Here is a 15,289-nt window from a genome sequence, read left to right as displayed (position 1 = left end):
AACAAACTTACAATTCAGCAATTTAAAAAATGTTTAAAACTTGGCAAATGATTTGAAAGACATTTCTCCGAAGAAGATACACAAATGGTCAAGAAGCACATGGAAAGATGCTTGACATTACCAGTCATTAGAGAAATGCAAGTCAAAACCATAGTTAGATGCTGTTTCATACTCACTAGGATGGCTATAATCTACAAGAGATAATAACAAGTGTTGACAAGGATGTGAAGAAATTGGAGCCCTCACACTTGGCTGGTGAGATTTTTTTCCCCCCTGCTCCCAAGATGGAGTCTTGCTCTGTCATCCAGGCTGGAGTGCAATGGCGTTATCACGGCTCACTGCAACCTCTGCCTCCCGGGTTCAAGCAATTCTCCTGCCTCCGCCTCCCGAGTAGCTGGGATTACAGGCACGTACCACAACACCCACCCGGCTAATTTTTGTATTTTTACTAGAAATGGGGTTTCACCATGTTTGCCAGGCTGGTCTCGAACTCCTGACCTTGTGATCCGGCTGCCTCAGCTTCCTAAAGTGCTGGGATTCAGGTGTGAGCCACTACGCCCGGCCAAGATTTTAATATGATGTGGTCACTTTGGAAAACAAGTTGGCAGTTCCTCAAAATGTTAAACAGTCATATGACCCAGTAATTCTGCTCATACGTATATTCCCAAGAGAAATGCACATCTACTGATGAATTTCTAAATAAATGTGGTATAGTGACACAATTGAATATTATTTGGCAGTAAAGAGGAATGAAATACTGACATATTATACAATGTGGATGAAAATATGCTAAGTGAAGCCAGTCATTTGTGGTTTCATTTATAGTAAATAAGCAGAATAGATAAAACAAGAGAAACAAAGTAGATTAGTGGTTGCCAGTGTCTGAGAAGAGGGGAGAATGAGGACTAATTGCTGGGTTTCTTTTGGGGGTGATGAAAATGTTCTGAAATTAGATAGTGATGATGGTTGCAAAACTGTTCGTATGCTAAAAACCACTGAGCTGTATAGTTTAAAAGTTGAATTTTATGGTATGAGAATTATATCTCAAGCCTGTTACGAATTTTAAACTCCCAAAACTATTCCTCAAGGCATTTTGGGCATAAAGATCAAAAGAAGGATTTCAGAGGGTAGAGATATTATTTCTAGGTTGGGTGGTAGATTGAGAATTTGTGAACGAGGTGTGTTTGAGCTGAGTGGTTTTTAAGGAAGGTGAACACTTAGATATGTAGCTGTCACCAAAAGGAAGAGTTTTGAGTCACAGAATTCAGCACGAGGCAAGCTCAGGAAATCAAGAATATCTTCAGGAGGGAAGTTGTAGTTCAGCTTAGCAGTTGTACAGAGTTTGTGAAAAATTCAATCCAGAATTTAATTGGAAAGATGAGCTGTGCCCAGAGCAGAGGGACCTTGGAGTGCAAGGAATTCTGTCTTATTTTGTCAGCTATAGGGAGTGGGTAAAAAATGATAGGCCTCAAGAGTTGTGTATTAGGAAAATTGACAGCTCAGCCTTTGCATTAGCTAGAAGGGAGCCCACCTGTGGAAGTACCCCCTTAGGAGTCTCTTGCCATCAGCTTGAGAAGAAGGGTTTCCTGTCCTAAATTATCTAAAACTGGAATTATTTTGGTTAAATTCTGGGCCTTCTGATACCAACTTGGTGAATTTGAAAGTCCTCACACAAGTATTATTCTACTTCATTTTCTGGGAAAATAAATCTGTTTCCTAGTAAAGAACCGTCTGGGGCTGCTGAACAGTGGTGTTTGGACCCTCACTCAACCAATCCTGTGCACGGCAACTCCTTTTTGTTCTATTCCTCGCCACCTGTGTTGTTGTTGTTATTTTTCTCTTCCCTTCTCTGTTTCCTCTCTTCCTTTCTACCCCAACTGGATGTACTTTCTCCCTGTCCCTCAGCTTTACCTGCTCACCTCCAATGGTAAGACAGTATCAGAGAAAATTACCAGTATTTATGCAACATAAAGAAAGTTGGATGAAAACCATATTAGAGAAAACAGCGTGCAGAAACCTTTCCATGAAACGTAGACGGACACATGACATGTCGGCCATGTTAAATAACTTTAATGGAAAAATATGCTAAATGTGATAAAGTTCTTTTCTAAGTAAACTTAATCTAAAAGTAATTGGGGTATCGAGGAGACTCACTGTAAGTATTCTCAAGCCTGTAACTTCCAGAGCTCATGAAAATTTCAGCATTCCCATTTGTGACTTGCTATGAAACTCTTTTCTGCTATTTTGATGTCTCCCGTTTTGGTGTCCTGAATAGCAAACTTACGACCCTGATTATGGCTCAAGCCATGGATTACGAAATGGTTACCACATTTCTGAGATATTAGGAACTGAAAGGTTGTCATATTTTCATATGTTTATAATGAGGCTATCTAACTTATACCAGTTACCAAATTTCTTTTTTTTTTTTTTTGAGATGGAGTCTCGCTGTCACTCGGGCTGGAGTGCAATGGCATGATCTCAGTTCAGCTCACTGCAACCTCCGCCTTCCAGGTTCAAGTGATTCTCCTGCCACAGCCTCTCGAGTAGCTGGAATTACAGGCGCCCACTACCACACCCAGCGAAGTTTTTTTGTATTTTTAGTAGAGATGGGGTTTTGCCATGTTGTCCAGGTTGGTCTTGAACTCCTGGCCCCAGGTGACCTGCCTGCCTCGGCCTCCCAAAGTGCTGGGGTTACAGGCATGAGCTACTGCGTGGCCCAAATTTATCATTTCTATCAAACACTTGATCTTGGATTGCATTAAAAAACACATAGCATATTGATAAGGACATTTAAAAATCGGGCGGGGCACAGTGGCTCACATCTGTACTCCCAGCACTTTGGGAGGCCAAAGTGGGCTGATCACCTGAGGTCAGGAGTTTGGACCTGCCATAGACAACATGGCAAAACCCCCATCGCTACTAAAAATACAGAATAACTGGGTGTGGTGGTACGCACCTGTAACCCCAGCTCCTTGGGAGGCTGAGGCAGGAGAATCACTTGAACCTGGGAGGCAGAGGTTGCAGCGAGCTGAGATCAGTGATGCCACTGCACTCCAGCCTGGGCGACAGAGCGAGACTCCATCTCAGGAAAAAAAAAAAAAAATACCGTAGGCATTTTTTTCCAGGTTAGATTTTTTCCTGAGATAAATATGTGCAAACAATTAACACTGTTACAGTGTGAACATCAGGATGGAGTTATCCAAAACTCAGAAGAAGCCTTTTTCTTTAAAGAGTTTTTTAAGTTTTTTGTTTGTTTTTTGGGGTGTGGGGGTTTGAGGGAAAGGGCATGGTGTTAATAGGATGGCTAAAGGGTGGTAGATTGGGTTTTTTGTTCCATTCAAGTGAGTGTTAAAGTTGTGAGGAGACCTAGTGTTGAAGACAAACGCTGTGATATTCTGAGAGGGAGGGAAGCTCAGACCTGGGCCAGGTTTGCATCAGGAGGTCCATTTTTGAGTCTTGGCTCCATTACTTACTGTTTACCTGAGCCATGTTGCCACTCTTCCTGAGCCTGAGGTTTTTCAACATAAAATGGGGAATTTGAAAGGTCAAATAAATTAACTCATAAGATTTGTGTTGTCTGGTTTATTATAAACGTTGAGTCCTGTGGAGACTTCAGAGATTTTACCATTCGTATTTTTATGATATATAGAACAGCTTAAAACTCCCCCTTTGGTGTAAGTATAGTATATAGAGGTATAATGTTCTGAATAAATTACTTCAATCATAGTTTGTGAAACCTAATTATAGCTGATACTCTGGAAATGTAACTCAGTTGTAGTCCAGAAGTTTATGCTCAAGGTGGTGCTGTTTCTCCATAAATCTGATGATGTTTTACATTTTATCTCAAACTGTTCCAAATTAAGCAAATAACTGGATATATGCTTAGGGCCATTTCTGCCTTCCACAGTCCCCAGGCCGTCTTTCCTTGTGAGACCCCACCCAAAATCATGTTGTAGAAATGTGTATTTATCCCATATTCACTGGAACACACGTGGGAGCTAATTGTTGAGTATACCAGTGGACCTGTTACATTTTGGGACTTTTGTTAATACTTGAGATACTACAGCTTGCATTTTGTATTTTACAATCAGTTTGTTTTTAGGTCAGAAATATTTGAAAAGCTTGTAAGCCCTGGCTCCTAATGGAATAAAGGACCTAATGTAGTTCTTCTGCAAACTGATTACAAGGGAAAATACTCATTTCGAACTTATTTTGCTCATAATCTCTATCCGGACCGCCATATTAATCCTTTCCTACTTCTTGTCAGAAACCAGACATGCATTTCATAGATGTGGTCATTGTGTGTTTGATGTGAATTGTTTTGTTTTGTTTTTAGATCCGGGGATTTCTGTCACGGTTTGATAACGTCCTTCCCGTCAGCCTGGCATTTGACAAATGTACAGCTTGTTCTTCCAAAGTAAGTCATTTTGTATTGGAGGGACTTGTTTTTAAAAGTGAGCCGATCAACATTTGACCACAGCCTCACCAGCTAGAGCCATTGAAACCAACTAAGAGCTTTTTGTGGGGGAAGGGTGGGGTCTAAACACTCAGAAAGGACTTTGTTTTCATGGATCCGTATTCATTCTCACAGTGGTTTAAAACCAGCCTGAGAAAATGTGTAGGGAGACAAGTTAGAATATTTCAACTCTCTATCAATACTTACATCATGCTAATTTTGTCTTGAATTTGAACTTTACTGCTCTTTGTTCCTCCCCAGAGGGTTCCCTCCTAGCAGGGACCCTCACAGAGCAATTTTTTAAAGCATTACTCTGAGAGTGAGGCAGCCCTGGCTATGCGTCTTCTGCAGATCCACATAATTACAAAGAAAAAGTAAACAGAGATTAGGGGTCTGGATGGGGAGCCACTAAAAGGGCCCCTTCAGCTTTGATCTTTCCAGAAGCTCTAAAAATAGAGCTGGTATGCTAGCCATCATAATGGGAAACGGCTGATATATTGCAAAACTACAGTGATGGCATCTCATGTTTTAATAGGCTTTCAGATACCGTCTGAGTGACTTTTACATGTTCACTATATGTGATAGCTGATTTCCTTTCAAGTGTCCCTTTCAGCCTTCTAATGCCCAGTGACTTGACCTGGGCTTTTAAGGCTCATGATTGCTGATAAGTAAAGATTTTCATGTTGAAGTGCTATACAAAATAATGTTGTTGGCCACTAATCCCCAACTGTGGCTTCTCAGTTATAATTTGGGACTATTTTTCTGTGTAGCCTTCATCCGTCTGCCACTGTGGAAGAAAGAGAATTCTAGGGACGTTTTTCTCTATTCTGAGTTGACGAGCTTCCTTTGAAAACTGTACTTGGGCTATATTTTATGGGAAGCACAATCCTGACCAGTTTCTCTAAAAAATTGGATGTAGAATTGACAAGCAATGTTGATAAATTTGGTTACATTTAGATGCTCAAAAATTTAGACTAATTAGTTTTTTTTTTTTTTTGCTTCCAAAGTAAATTAAACCCATTTTATTATGCATCCCAAGTGCCTATGTTGAGATTTCAGGCTTAGACTTTGTCAGTAGTTACCCATGAGCCCATTCTTTCTATAGTTTCCTTTAAGGTATATCTGTTCAAGCCAGGGCCTCAAGGATGTTTGTCTGCATGCACCTCCATCTTCAGAAATGCAAGTTTTAGGATTATATACTACATCTTTAGTGGAGTAGTTTTTTTTTTTTTTTTTCTTTGAATGGTTGAGCTAACTGGTCTCAAAATAACTTGGCAGTATTAGTTTTCATACTGAAATCATTTGGCACAGGTGCCAGAAGGTTTTCTATAGCTTTATGTTGGTCTGGCTAGTCAATGAAATAAAGATAATTGGGTTCTCTAAGTGAAATGCAAACACTCATTCTTTTTTGTTCTATTTCTAATTGAATTAGCCTTTGAGATACTGTTTATAAAAGAATCACAAGCATACCAACTAACTGGGCATTCCTTATATACTTTAAAAGAGAATAGCTTAGCATTTTTCTTTCACACTTATTGTAAGCTTTAAATTAAATACAGGTATCACTTTTTTATTAGCAAAATTATTTCCTCTTGGTGATTATTCTGAGAGTCCTGCTTTACATAAACATATTGGACGATTTAATACAAACCGACTTGGATTTTTACAGCTGTGCTATTCCCATAGTGATCACTTTTCATGTGGTCTGGGTATTAAATTTCTTTTGTGCTGGAAAGGTTGCTTCATTGGTGCACGTATTTCCTTACAGTAGAAATGCAGCATTTACTTACTTGGCTACCTTCTTTATTCGCTTAGGAGATTGTCATTCTCTATTATCTGCAAACCCAACATTAATACTTTAAAATGACAAATCCAATTACATTTTCATTTCTTTGTATGTGAATTTTTCTTAATGTATATTTAGCATAATACATTTTATACAGAGTCATGTCATAGTTGTTATTGTTTCAAAAGATTCTTTGGGGCTAAAAATGACTTTTAAAAATGTATCCTTTGACATTCATGAAGTAATTTTTTCCTTTTGTAGTTTTCAGTATGTTTCCTCCTCCCGACCAGGATCAAGGCCATGCTTGTGTCTTGATTTAACCACAAATAGAGACAGATTGGGGAAGTAGAATAAGTTCTGCTGGATAGTAAAACACTTGTTCATTACCTTATTTATTAAAAACAAAGCAATACTATTATATACATACATATATATATATAGAGAGAGAGAGAGCACGTGTACACACGAGTGAGAGCTTTCTGTGTAGCCTGAGGTGGGGAAGAATACAGTGCTTTGCTTCTAAAGCAGAAAAGTTGGAACATTTACCCAGAAATCATTTCTTATCCTATTTGATCTTAGGTTGGCACATAAGGAGGTGAATTGTTCCATCTTAGGGGAAAAATACTGAAGAATGGTGGGGAGAGGTGGGTGGTGAGGAGTCACTTTCATTCCAGTTTCTACTTACTGTCTTGCAGAACTTTCTAAACTGATGGTATTTGTCAATGAAATTTCAAAAGACCTTATTTGAAGTTTATATGAGTTGCTCTTTACTTCTACAAAGGAATTGCAAGCTAACCTAGAGTATTGTGGCATTACTACCAGAGGGAAAAGTACAATTTTTAAAATCAATATTCCTGGAAGACTTTCCTGTAGTGCATTAAATTACTTTGTTATTGTTAGACTTTCACCTAAATATTTTTTGGCAGTAGAGTATTTTTGGGTAACTTTCTATTTGATATAATTTTAAGCTTAATAGAAACATTGCAAGAATAGTACAAGGAACTCCAGTATGCACTTTTCCCACATTCATCCATTGTTAACATTTTGCCCCATGTTAACATTTTGCCCCATGCATATGTGCTGTCCTCCTCCAAACCCCCCTCCTTCCCTTCCCCTCCCCCATTTTTTTCTTGAAATTTTGAGAGTAAGTTGGAGACATTGTGATCCTTTACAACTGAATGTTCCAATGTAAATTCCAAAGAACAAAGACATTCTCTTACCTAAACACAATACCCTTTTACCCTTATCAAATTCAGGCAGTTTAATGTTTGCACAATACTATTTTCTAATCCACAGTCTGTGTATTCAATGTTGTTGTTTATACCAGTTAATGTTCATTATAGGTTTTTTCCTCCCAGACCAGGATCCAATTGAGGATCAAACATTGCATTTAGTTGTCGTGTCTCTGGCTTCCTTCAATCTGGAAAAGTTACTTCATCTTCCTTTGTCTTTCTTTGGTGTTTTGATATTTTGCCAGTTATTTTTGTAGAATTTCCCTCAATGTGGATTTGTCTGATGTTTCCCTATGATTCGATGCAGGTTATGAATTTTTGGTAGGAATACCAAAGAAGTGATACTGTCTCCTCATGTCGGGAGTTATATATATTATATCCCTTTTGGTGATGCTACTTTTTTGTTTTCCGTATTTCTGACTACCTTCAACAGTGAGAAACCTGCGATCTTGGCTCACTACAGTCTCCATCCGCCTCCCAAGTTCAAGTGATTCTCCTGCCTCAGCTCCCCAAATAACTGGGATTACAGGTGCTTGCCGCCATGCCTGGCTAATTTGTTGTATTTTTAGTAGAGACAAGGTTTCATTCTGTTGGCTCAGGCTGGTCTCTAACTGCTGACCTCGTGATCCGCCCGCCTTGGCCTCCCAAAGTGCTGGGATTACAGGCGTGAGCCACTGCGCCCAGCCCTATCCTGGATATATTTACTCACTTGCTGAAGTCTAGAATACACAGGAAGTAGTTTCAAAATTGCTAGCCCATACTGCTACAGAAAATAAACCTAGAATCTAGAGTTCCTATTTGTGTGTAGTTCTTTTATTCTAGGTAAAATTTATATATGGTGAAATGTATGAATCTTAAAACAACTCTAAGTTTTAACAAATGTATACACCCATGTAACCCATACTCTTCCCATCAAGATATTAGAGTTCTGCCATCACTCCAGAAAGTTCCAAGGTACCCTTTCTCAATCAATTCTGGGGGAAGGGGAAGTATGTTGTATATTATGACTAGTCCTTCTCTAAGGAGTAAAGCTAGGCACTTTCAGGTGTTCTATGCAATAATAGCCTTGTTTCTGGGACCCAGAAGTTGACCAAAACCTTTTTTCAGACCTGCAGAGTCAGGAGCAGGACTGTGCTGGAGGAGACTGCATGCAGAGTATTTTTGCTCTTGTTGCACAATTCTGTTGCAACCTTTGTGATATTGCAGGAACAGCCTGTTATGAAGAATCAGGCTCCAAACTTGGTTTGCATACCATCTGGGACCTGCGCAGATGTAGCAAGATGTCCCCAGAAACTTGATCTTGAGATTTTAGTGATTAGCAACCCTAATAATACACTCATTCTGGTGTTGCCTGTGCAGTAGGTTCTTCTGTTGATGGGTTATGATTAAACTCCTCAAAGTGACTTGCTATTAGCTTTCTGTGTGTATCTGGGCATATGTCTTGAAGAGTGATAGGGTAAGGGTTGGGTAGGAATAATAAATGTCAGCTGGTATATCATACTTTGTTTTGGCCTTTGTCATAGCCAGCCTGCCCATTTATTTTTTGATATTATATAATCCTACCTTTCTTCTATCATATTTTCTTGTTCCTTATGAAGCATGAAAGGCTAGGCATGGTGGCTCACACCTGTAATCCCAGCACTTTGCAGGGCTGAGGTGCGCAGATCCCCCGAGCCTAAGAGTTCGAGATCAGCGTGGGCAACATGGTGAAATCCTGCCTCTACGAAGAATACAAAAATTGGCCAGGTGTGGTGGCACATGCCTGTAGTCCCAGATACTTAAGGGACTGAGGTGGGAGGATCCCTTGAGCCCAGGAGGTTGAGATCATGCCATGGCACTCTAGCCTGGACGACAGAGCAAGTCATGCTCATGCCTCCAAGCCCCCACCAAAAAGAAGCATGAAATACCAAAAGTCAACTTAGGTACTTAAATGGGGTGTGTGTTTGTTTTTGATGGAGTTTCTTTCTGTTGCCAGGCTGGAGTACAGTGGCATGATCTCAGCTCACTGCAGCCTCCGCCTCCTGGGTTCAAGTGAATCTCCTGCCTCAGCCTCCTGAGGAGCTGGGACTACAGGCATGTGCCACCACGCCCAGTTAATTTTAGTATTTTTAGTAGAAACAGGGTTTCACCATGTTGGCCAGGATGGTCTCAATCTCTTGACCTTGTGATCTGCCCACCTTGACCTCCCAAAGTGCTGGGATTACAGGTGTGAGCCACCATGCCTGGCCAGCTACTTAAATGTTTTTTAAGGGAAACCTCTGTGCCAAAGCAACTTGTCACCTAAGGGCTTTGCAAATGCACCACTTGGAAGACAGGCAAATCACAGATTTGAAAGGAAGGGTTAAATTGTTACCATGTGCCTGTTAGCAGACATTCATTTAATTCAACTGACATTTGAGTCCCTGCTGTGTGCCAGAGATACAAAGATGATTAAAATAGCCACTGTCCTCAAGGAACACTATCCAGAGGGTGAGACAGACTCATAAGCCAGTAATGATCTGTTCCATTGTGAAATGCCCTACAGCAAGGTCTGTCCTCTTGTTATGGCATCCCAATACCAATTAATTTTGTAAATGTGAATGATCGGGGAAGGCCTTGCAGAGGATGACTTCTGAGTTGATGTTAAAGGGTCAAGTAGGAGTTTCTAGAAACACCTGGGGGAGAGAACACGAGGAATTCCAGGCGGTGGAGAATTGCATGTATAACAGCCAGAGACAACAAGACATGGCACAGTTATGAAGTTGTTCAGTAGAGCAGTTGTTGCTGAGCCTGGGATAACCAATTTTCTGCAAATCGTCCTCTTGTCTTTCCAAGTGCTGTTCTAATTATGGCCATCCCTAGAGTTGGAATCTGGTATATGTTGTCTAATGCTTAAAGCTGCTGTTTTGAATTTTACAATTCCGTGTAAAACTCTTGCTCACCTAGCACCGAGCTTTTTAGGGGGTTTCCTAGCCTAAGGAATCCAGCAGCTGCAGCAGGGTGGTGTGGAAGGCAGGAAGTCAGGGGATTTCCAGGGTCCTGGCTCTGCATCCCTTGCTAGACTGCCAAGTGACCACAAGCAAGGTGCTCCCCCACTCTGCCCGCCTCCATTTCTTTTCTTCAATGAGTCAGTTGAATGAGATAAGTTCTGGCTCTCTATTGACATTTATTAGCTTTTATATTTTATATTTCCTTTATTTCACAAGCAATGGATTGTTAATTGCAGAAAAATCAGAAAACATATTTAAGAAAGAAAATAACCACGATCCAGCCATTTAGGTCACTGTTAATTGATGATGTCGACACTTCTTGACGTAAAATACATATGTATATGTATATAGCTATACATAGACATCATTTTTCCCTGAACATTCCTACTATAAGGGATTTATGGGGCTGTATTGAGGATACTCCCTGCTTCTCAGATTTGATAGGGTCTTAAATCTCAATCATTTACAAGGACTGGCCAGAGCCCAATCGGAAGAGCTCTCCACAGCCTGTGCCAGGAATCTTTGCATACAGCTTCTCAGTGGCAAATATTACTCAAAACTGGGCCACAGCCAGATTTTCCTTCTCCTTTCCAAAAGGGATATAAATCTCTGATTTGGAAAATGATGAGTAACCCCCAGGTTCTCTTTTCCTATCTCATTTACCCAGCAAGGCCTCAAATCTTCTATTTTAATGTGTGATGGATTCCATATGTATGGTCGTGTGGTGTAAAATGTATCCCACATCTTGTCCTTAGCAACTAGTGTTTTCTCCAATCTCTAGAACTGCTTGGTTCCCAAAAGGAGATGGAATATACAGCCAGAGCTGGTGAGGAGTATTTAGCTACAAGCCTTAATCTCAGAACTCTTGGCTCTTCACCGCCTTGAAAAACCTTGGACGTTTCTCCCTTTGCTTCTATTTCCTCATCCATAGAGTGGGGAAAATATTTTCTGTTTCCCAGGGAAATTACAATGGCTGACGTGTATCCAGTTCCCTGTGGCCAAGTACCAAGGCCTTTGCCCACTCCTGGGACTGGTGTTGACATCAGAAATAAGAAAACAAAAACCCCTGTGATCGCATTAGGTCTCCTGAGACACATGCAGCCTTTTCTGGGCTCACTGTCCACACACAGGTATAATGGGAGGGATTGAATCAGGGATTTGAAGGCCAAGGCTGCCCTGGCTTTGAAAGGCTGCAGAAACCTTGCATTCATGTCTCTTGACAATGACAGCCAAAACCTTTTCCATGATTCCAGAGAACGCAGCCTTGCTCGTTACTTTGACCTGTGGTTTTTAAGACCACTTAATTAGTAGTTAGAGCCTGTGATGATTACTCCTTTCCGTGTCACCTGTGGTCACAAACACATCTCGTTTTCCCAGACAAATTTTTTCTTACAGGATCCCTTTTGCCACTCAGACCAGGAAGTTTAGGGCTGTGTTCTCCTTAGATGGTTGCATTGGCAGCGTGGCCCAAGCATAGTCTTCAGGGTATTGAAAAATTGGGTTCCTTTTAGTTTGGAATTAATCTCATTCACTTCTAGTCTTATCCCCCAGCCTGTTCTTAAATATTTTTGAGTCATGGATTACGTTCAGACTGATGAAAACAGTCACCACTGTTCCCCTTAAAAATGCAAACCCGGCCGGATGTGGTGGCGCACACCTGTAGTTCTGGCACTTTGGGAGGCCGAGGTAGGTGGATCACGAGGTCAGGAGATTGAGACCATCCTGGCTAACACGGTGCAACCCTGTTTCTACTAAAAAGGCAAAAAGCTAGCCAGGTGTGGTGGTGAGCGCCTGTAGTCCCAGCTACTCAGGAGGCTGAGGCAGGAGAATGGCGTGGACCTGGGAGGCAGAGCTTGCAGTGAGTGGAGATCGTGTGCTCCAGCCTGGGCAACAGAGCAAAAAAAAAAAAAAAAAAAAAGCAAAAACAAAAAAAATGTAAAGCCACGCAGTTTTACAGACAATTTCAGAGGCTTCATGAAGTCCCTGAAATGTGCCTGCGGATCCTAGTAAAGCACCATTGCTCTGAGTGTTTCTTTGGTACCACTCCCAAGTTCTCCTAGATGAGATACTGGGATATTAGAGTTGTAACCAGTTCCACCATGGCTGCCCCTATGGCTTTGAGAACTCACCATCTCTCTCTGGGGATTCCTTTTCCTCAACTGTAGTAAAGGTAGATGCAGGGGCTGATTTGCCACTAGTTTTTGTGTCTGAGATTGTGTAGTCTCTTGGTCAACTATTTCATTTCTTAAGGCCCAGCTGTATCCAACTGGATGATGGAGGACAGTACTAACTTTGCTCAGAGTTCAAAGGGTTAGTTCTCCCTCTGCTAGTAGGGTGCATTGATTTGACTCCTGATGGGCAAAGGTCCCCAACTAGCCACTGTTCATGTTCCTTCCTTTTTTTTGGAGATGGAATTTCGCTCTGTCGCTCAGGCTGGAGTGCAGTGGCGCCATCTCGGCTCACTGCAAGTTCTGCCTCCCGGGGGGTTCATGCTGTTCTCCTGCCTCAGTCTCCCAAGTAGCTGGGACTACAGGCGCCTGCCACCACGCCCGGCTAATTTGTATTTTTAGTAGAGACAGGGTTTCACTGTGTTAGCTAGGATGGTCTGGATCTCCTGACCTCATGATCCGCCCGCCTCAGCCTCCCAAAGTGCTGGGATTACATGTGTAAACCACCGTGCCCGGCCCCTTCTTTCTTTTTTTTTGTTTATATAGTACGTTCATCTTCATCCTCTTGCCTGTACCCTCAATAACTTTGTAAGATAGGGAGGGAGGAACATGGACTTGTAAATGGTACCTAGCTGCTAAAACAAGGGAACCATCAGCTGGAACTGGGAAAGCTTTTATGGACATGTGAGCTCTTACATAGGCTTTATACAGTATATATATCACTACTTAAATAGATTGTTTTAAATACCTAAATATAGGCCAGGCATGGTGGTTCATGCCTGTAATCCCAGCACTGTGGGAGGCTGAGGGGGACAGATCACCTGAGGTGGGGAGTTTGAGAGCAGCCTGGCCAAACATGGTGAAACCCTGTCTCTACTAAAAGTACAAAAATTAGCCACACTTGGTGGTGTGTGCCTATAATCCCAGCTACTTGGGAGGCTGAGGCAGGAGAATCTTTGAACCCAGGAGGCGGAGGTTGCAGTGAGTCGAGATGGTGCCACTGTGCTCCAGCCTGGGGAACAGAGAGAGACCCTGTCTCAAAAAAAAAAAACAAAAAAAAGGAGATGTGAAATAACTGTTTGAGAATATCTTATTCCTGAAGTTACCCTTATGACTCGTTCATATAACATCTTATATTGTATTTATGATAGTGATATTAACTTAATCTTAGTTTTCTAGAGTGTCTGACCTTCTCTAGTTTTACATAATACTTTCATTATGAAAGTTTTGTTAGTGCTTTTTTTAAGACAGAAAAACCTACATGGTTCTCTTCTCTAGAATATCTAATGTGACTGGTTAAATCACATACCAAAGTTAGACATCTTGAATTTACAGCCATCAGACTAAAATGGGAAAATACCGCCTGTGTGGGCCTTAAGCTACTGCAAGTGTGCCAAATGTGAACAGTCAGTGGGAGAATACACATGAGCAAGTTTTGCAAATTAGAGGAGCCATCTTGACAGTACACAAGTGTGCATTCAGCAGAGTCTTGGGTAAGGGCAGTATCATTGGAATATATGCTCAGCCTCCCACGAGAACTACAGATCATAATCGGAACTCACCTGTTGTCATAAGTCTAGGCCACTAAGGTGTCTTTGTAATTAACTCTGAATTCACTGAAGCATTTGGATATTTTAAAGAACTCTATTGGCCTTCCAACTTGGCACAGAAATCCATACAAAAGCATATTTTTGTGTTATGTGTGAAGGCCTGGGAAAAATTTGGAGTTCTCTTAGTTCTCAGTTGTACTTTGCATTTTCCTTTCTTTATATGTCAGCTCTTCCACAAAGGGCCTTGAAGGGAGAGGGTAACGAAAGTGGGGATTGAGGCAAGTTGTAATTACTCACTGTTGTGCTGAAACCTCCTACGTATCCCAAAAGTGGAATGTGAGCTCAATCAACATTGCTCTTAAAGAAGACCATTTATTTGTTGCCTGAGTAAAACCTTCCATAAAATTGCTAATACGCCTGAGTACAATATTTTCATTAGTTCAATTTGACCAGACTAATAAGGAAGATTGATTTTAATCATAAGGTACACAGATTTTTAAAAGAGTGCAAAATGACTTGCTAATAGACTAATGTCAGAGTAAGAAAACAAAAACATATGTGTGTCTTCCACCTCTATTGGAGGAGCAAGAGTTTGATTTAACAATATCTGCTGTCTTTGTCTAATCACTCACTAGTTGCATATTTTTGAGAATATTCCAATAGGCGCTGAAAGTATACCTGGAAAATGAGACCTTTGTCATACTATCCCACTCAGCAAAAGGACTGCAGTCCCAACAAATGGACCCTTTCACAGTGCTCCCTGGGGTTGACTGCGTGTTTCTGTTAGGCTGTGCTAGTTTGATATGTTCTCCTTGGGAAACTGCTTCCACTCTCACAGTATTTTCCTCGTGATAGCCTCAGCTGTGGTACCTTTTTGACCTTCGTTTTTTTTTTTTTTTTTTTGAGACGGAGTCTTGCTCTGTCGCCCTGGCTGGAGTGCGGTGGCCGGATCTCAGCTCACTGCAAGCTCCGCCTCCCGGGTTTACGCCATTCTCCTGCCTCAGCCTTCGGAGTAGCTGGGACTACAGGCGCCTGCCACCTCGCCCGGCTAGTTTTTTGTATTTTTTTAGTAGAGACGGGAATTTCACCATGTTAGCCAGGATGGTCTCGATCTCCTGACCTCGTGAT

The 15,289-nt window shown here is 41.3% G+C and overlaps 1 protein-coding gene across 8 annotated transcripts in view; it reads left to right on the top strand.

Moving 5' to 3' along the window:
* ATG7 (autophagy related 7) overlaps nucleotides 1-15,289 on the top strand; it is a 278,184-nt gene that overhangs the window by 100,927 nt on the left and 161,968 nt on the right. For all 8 annotated transcript variants that reach the window (XM_023218426.1, XM_023218421.1, XM_023218424.1 and 5 more), the window contains one exon: nucleotides 4,337-4,417. In XM_023218426.1, coding sequence (XP_023074194.1) covers nucleotides 4,337-4,417 — 81 coding nt within the window. The remainder of the gene's footprint in view (nucleotides 1-4,336; nucleotides 4,418-15,289) is intronic.

This window comes from Piliocolobus tephrosceles, chromosome 2 (genome assembly GCF_002776525.5).
Source record: "Piliocolobus tephrosceles isolate RC106 chromosome 2, ASM277652v3, whole genome shotgun sequence".
NCBI lineage: Eukaryota > Metazoa > Chordata > Mammalia > Primates > Cercopithecidae > Piliocolobus > Piliocolobus tephrosceles.
This window is presented reverse-complemented; position numbering and strand designations above follow the sequence as displayed.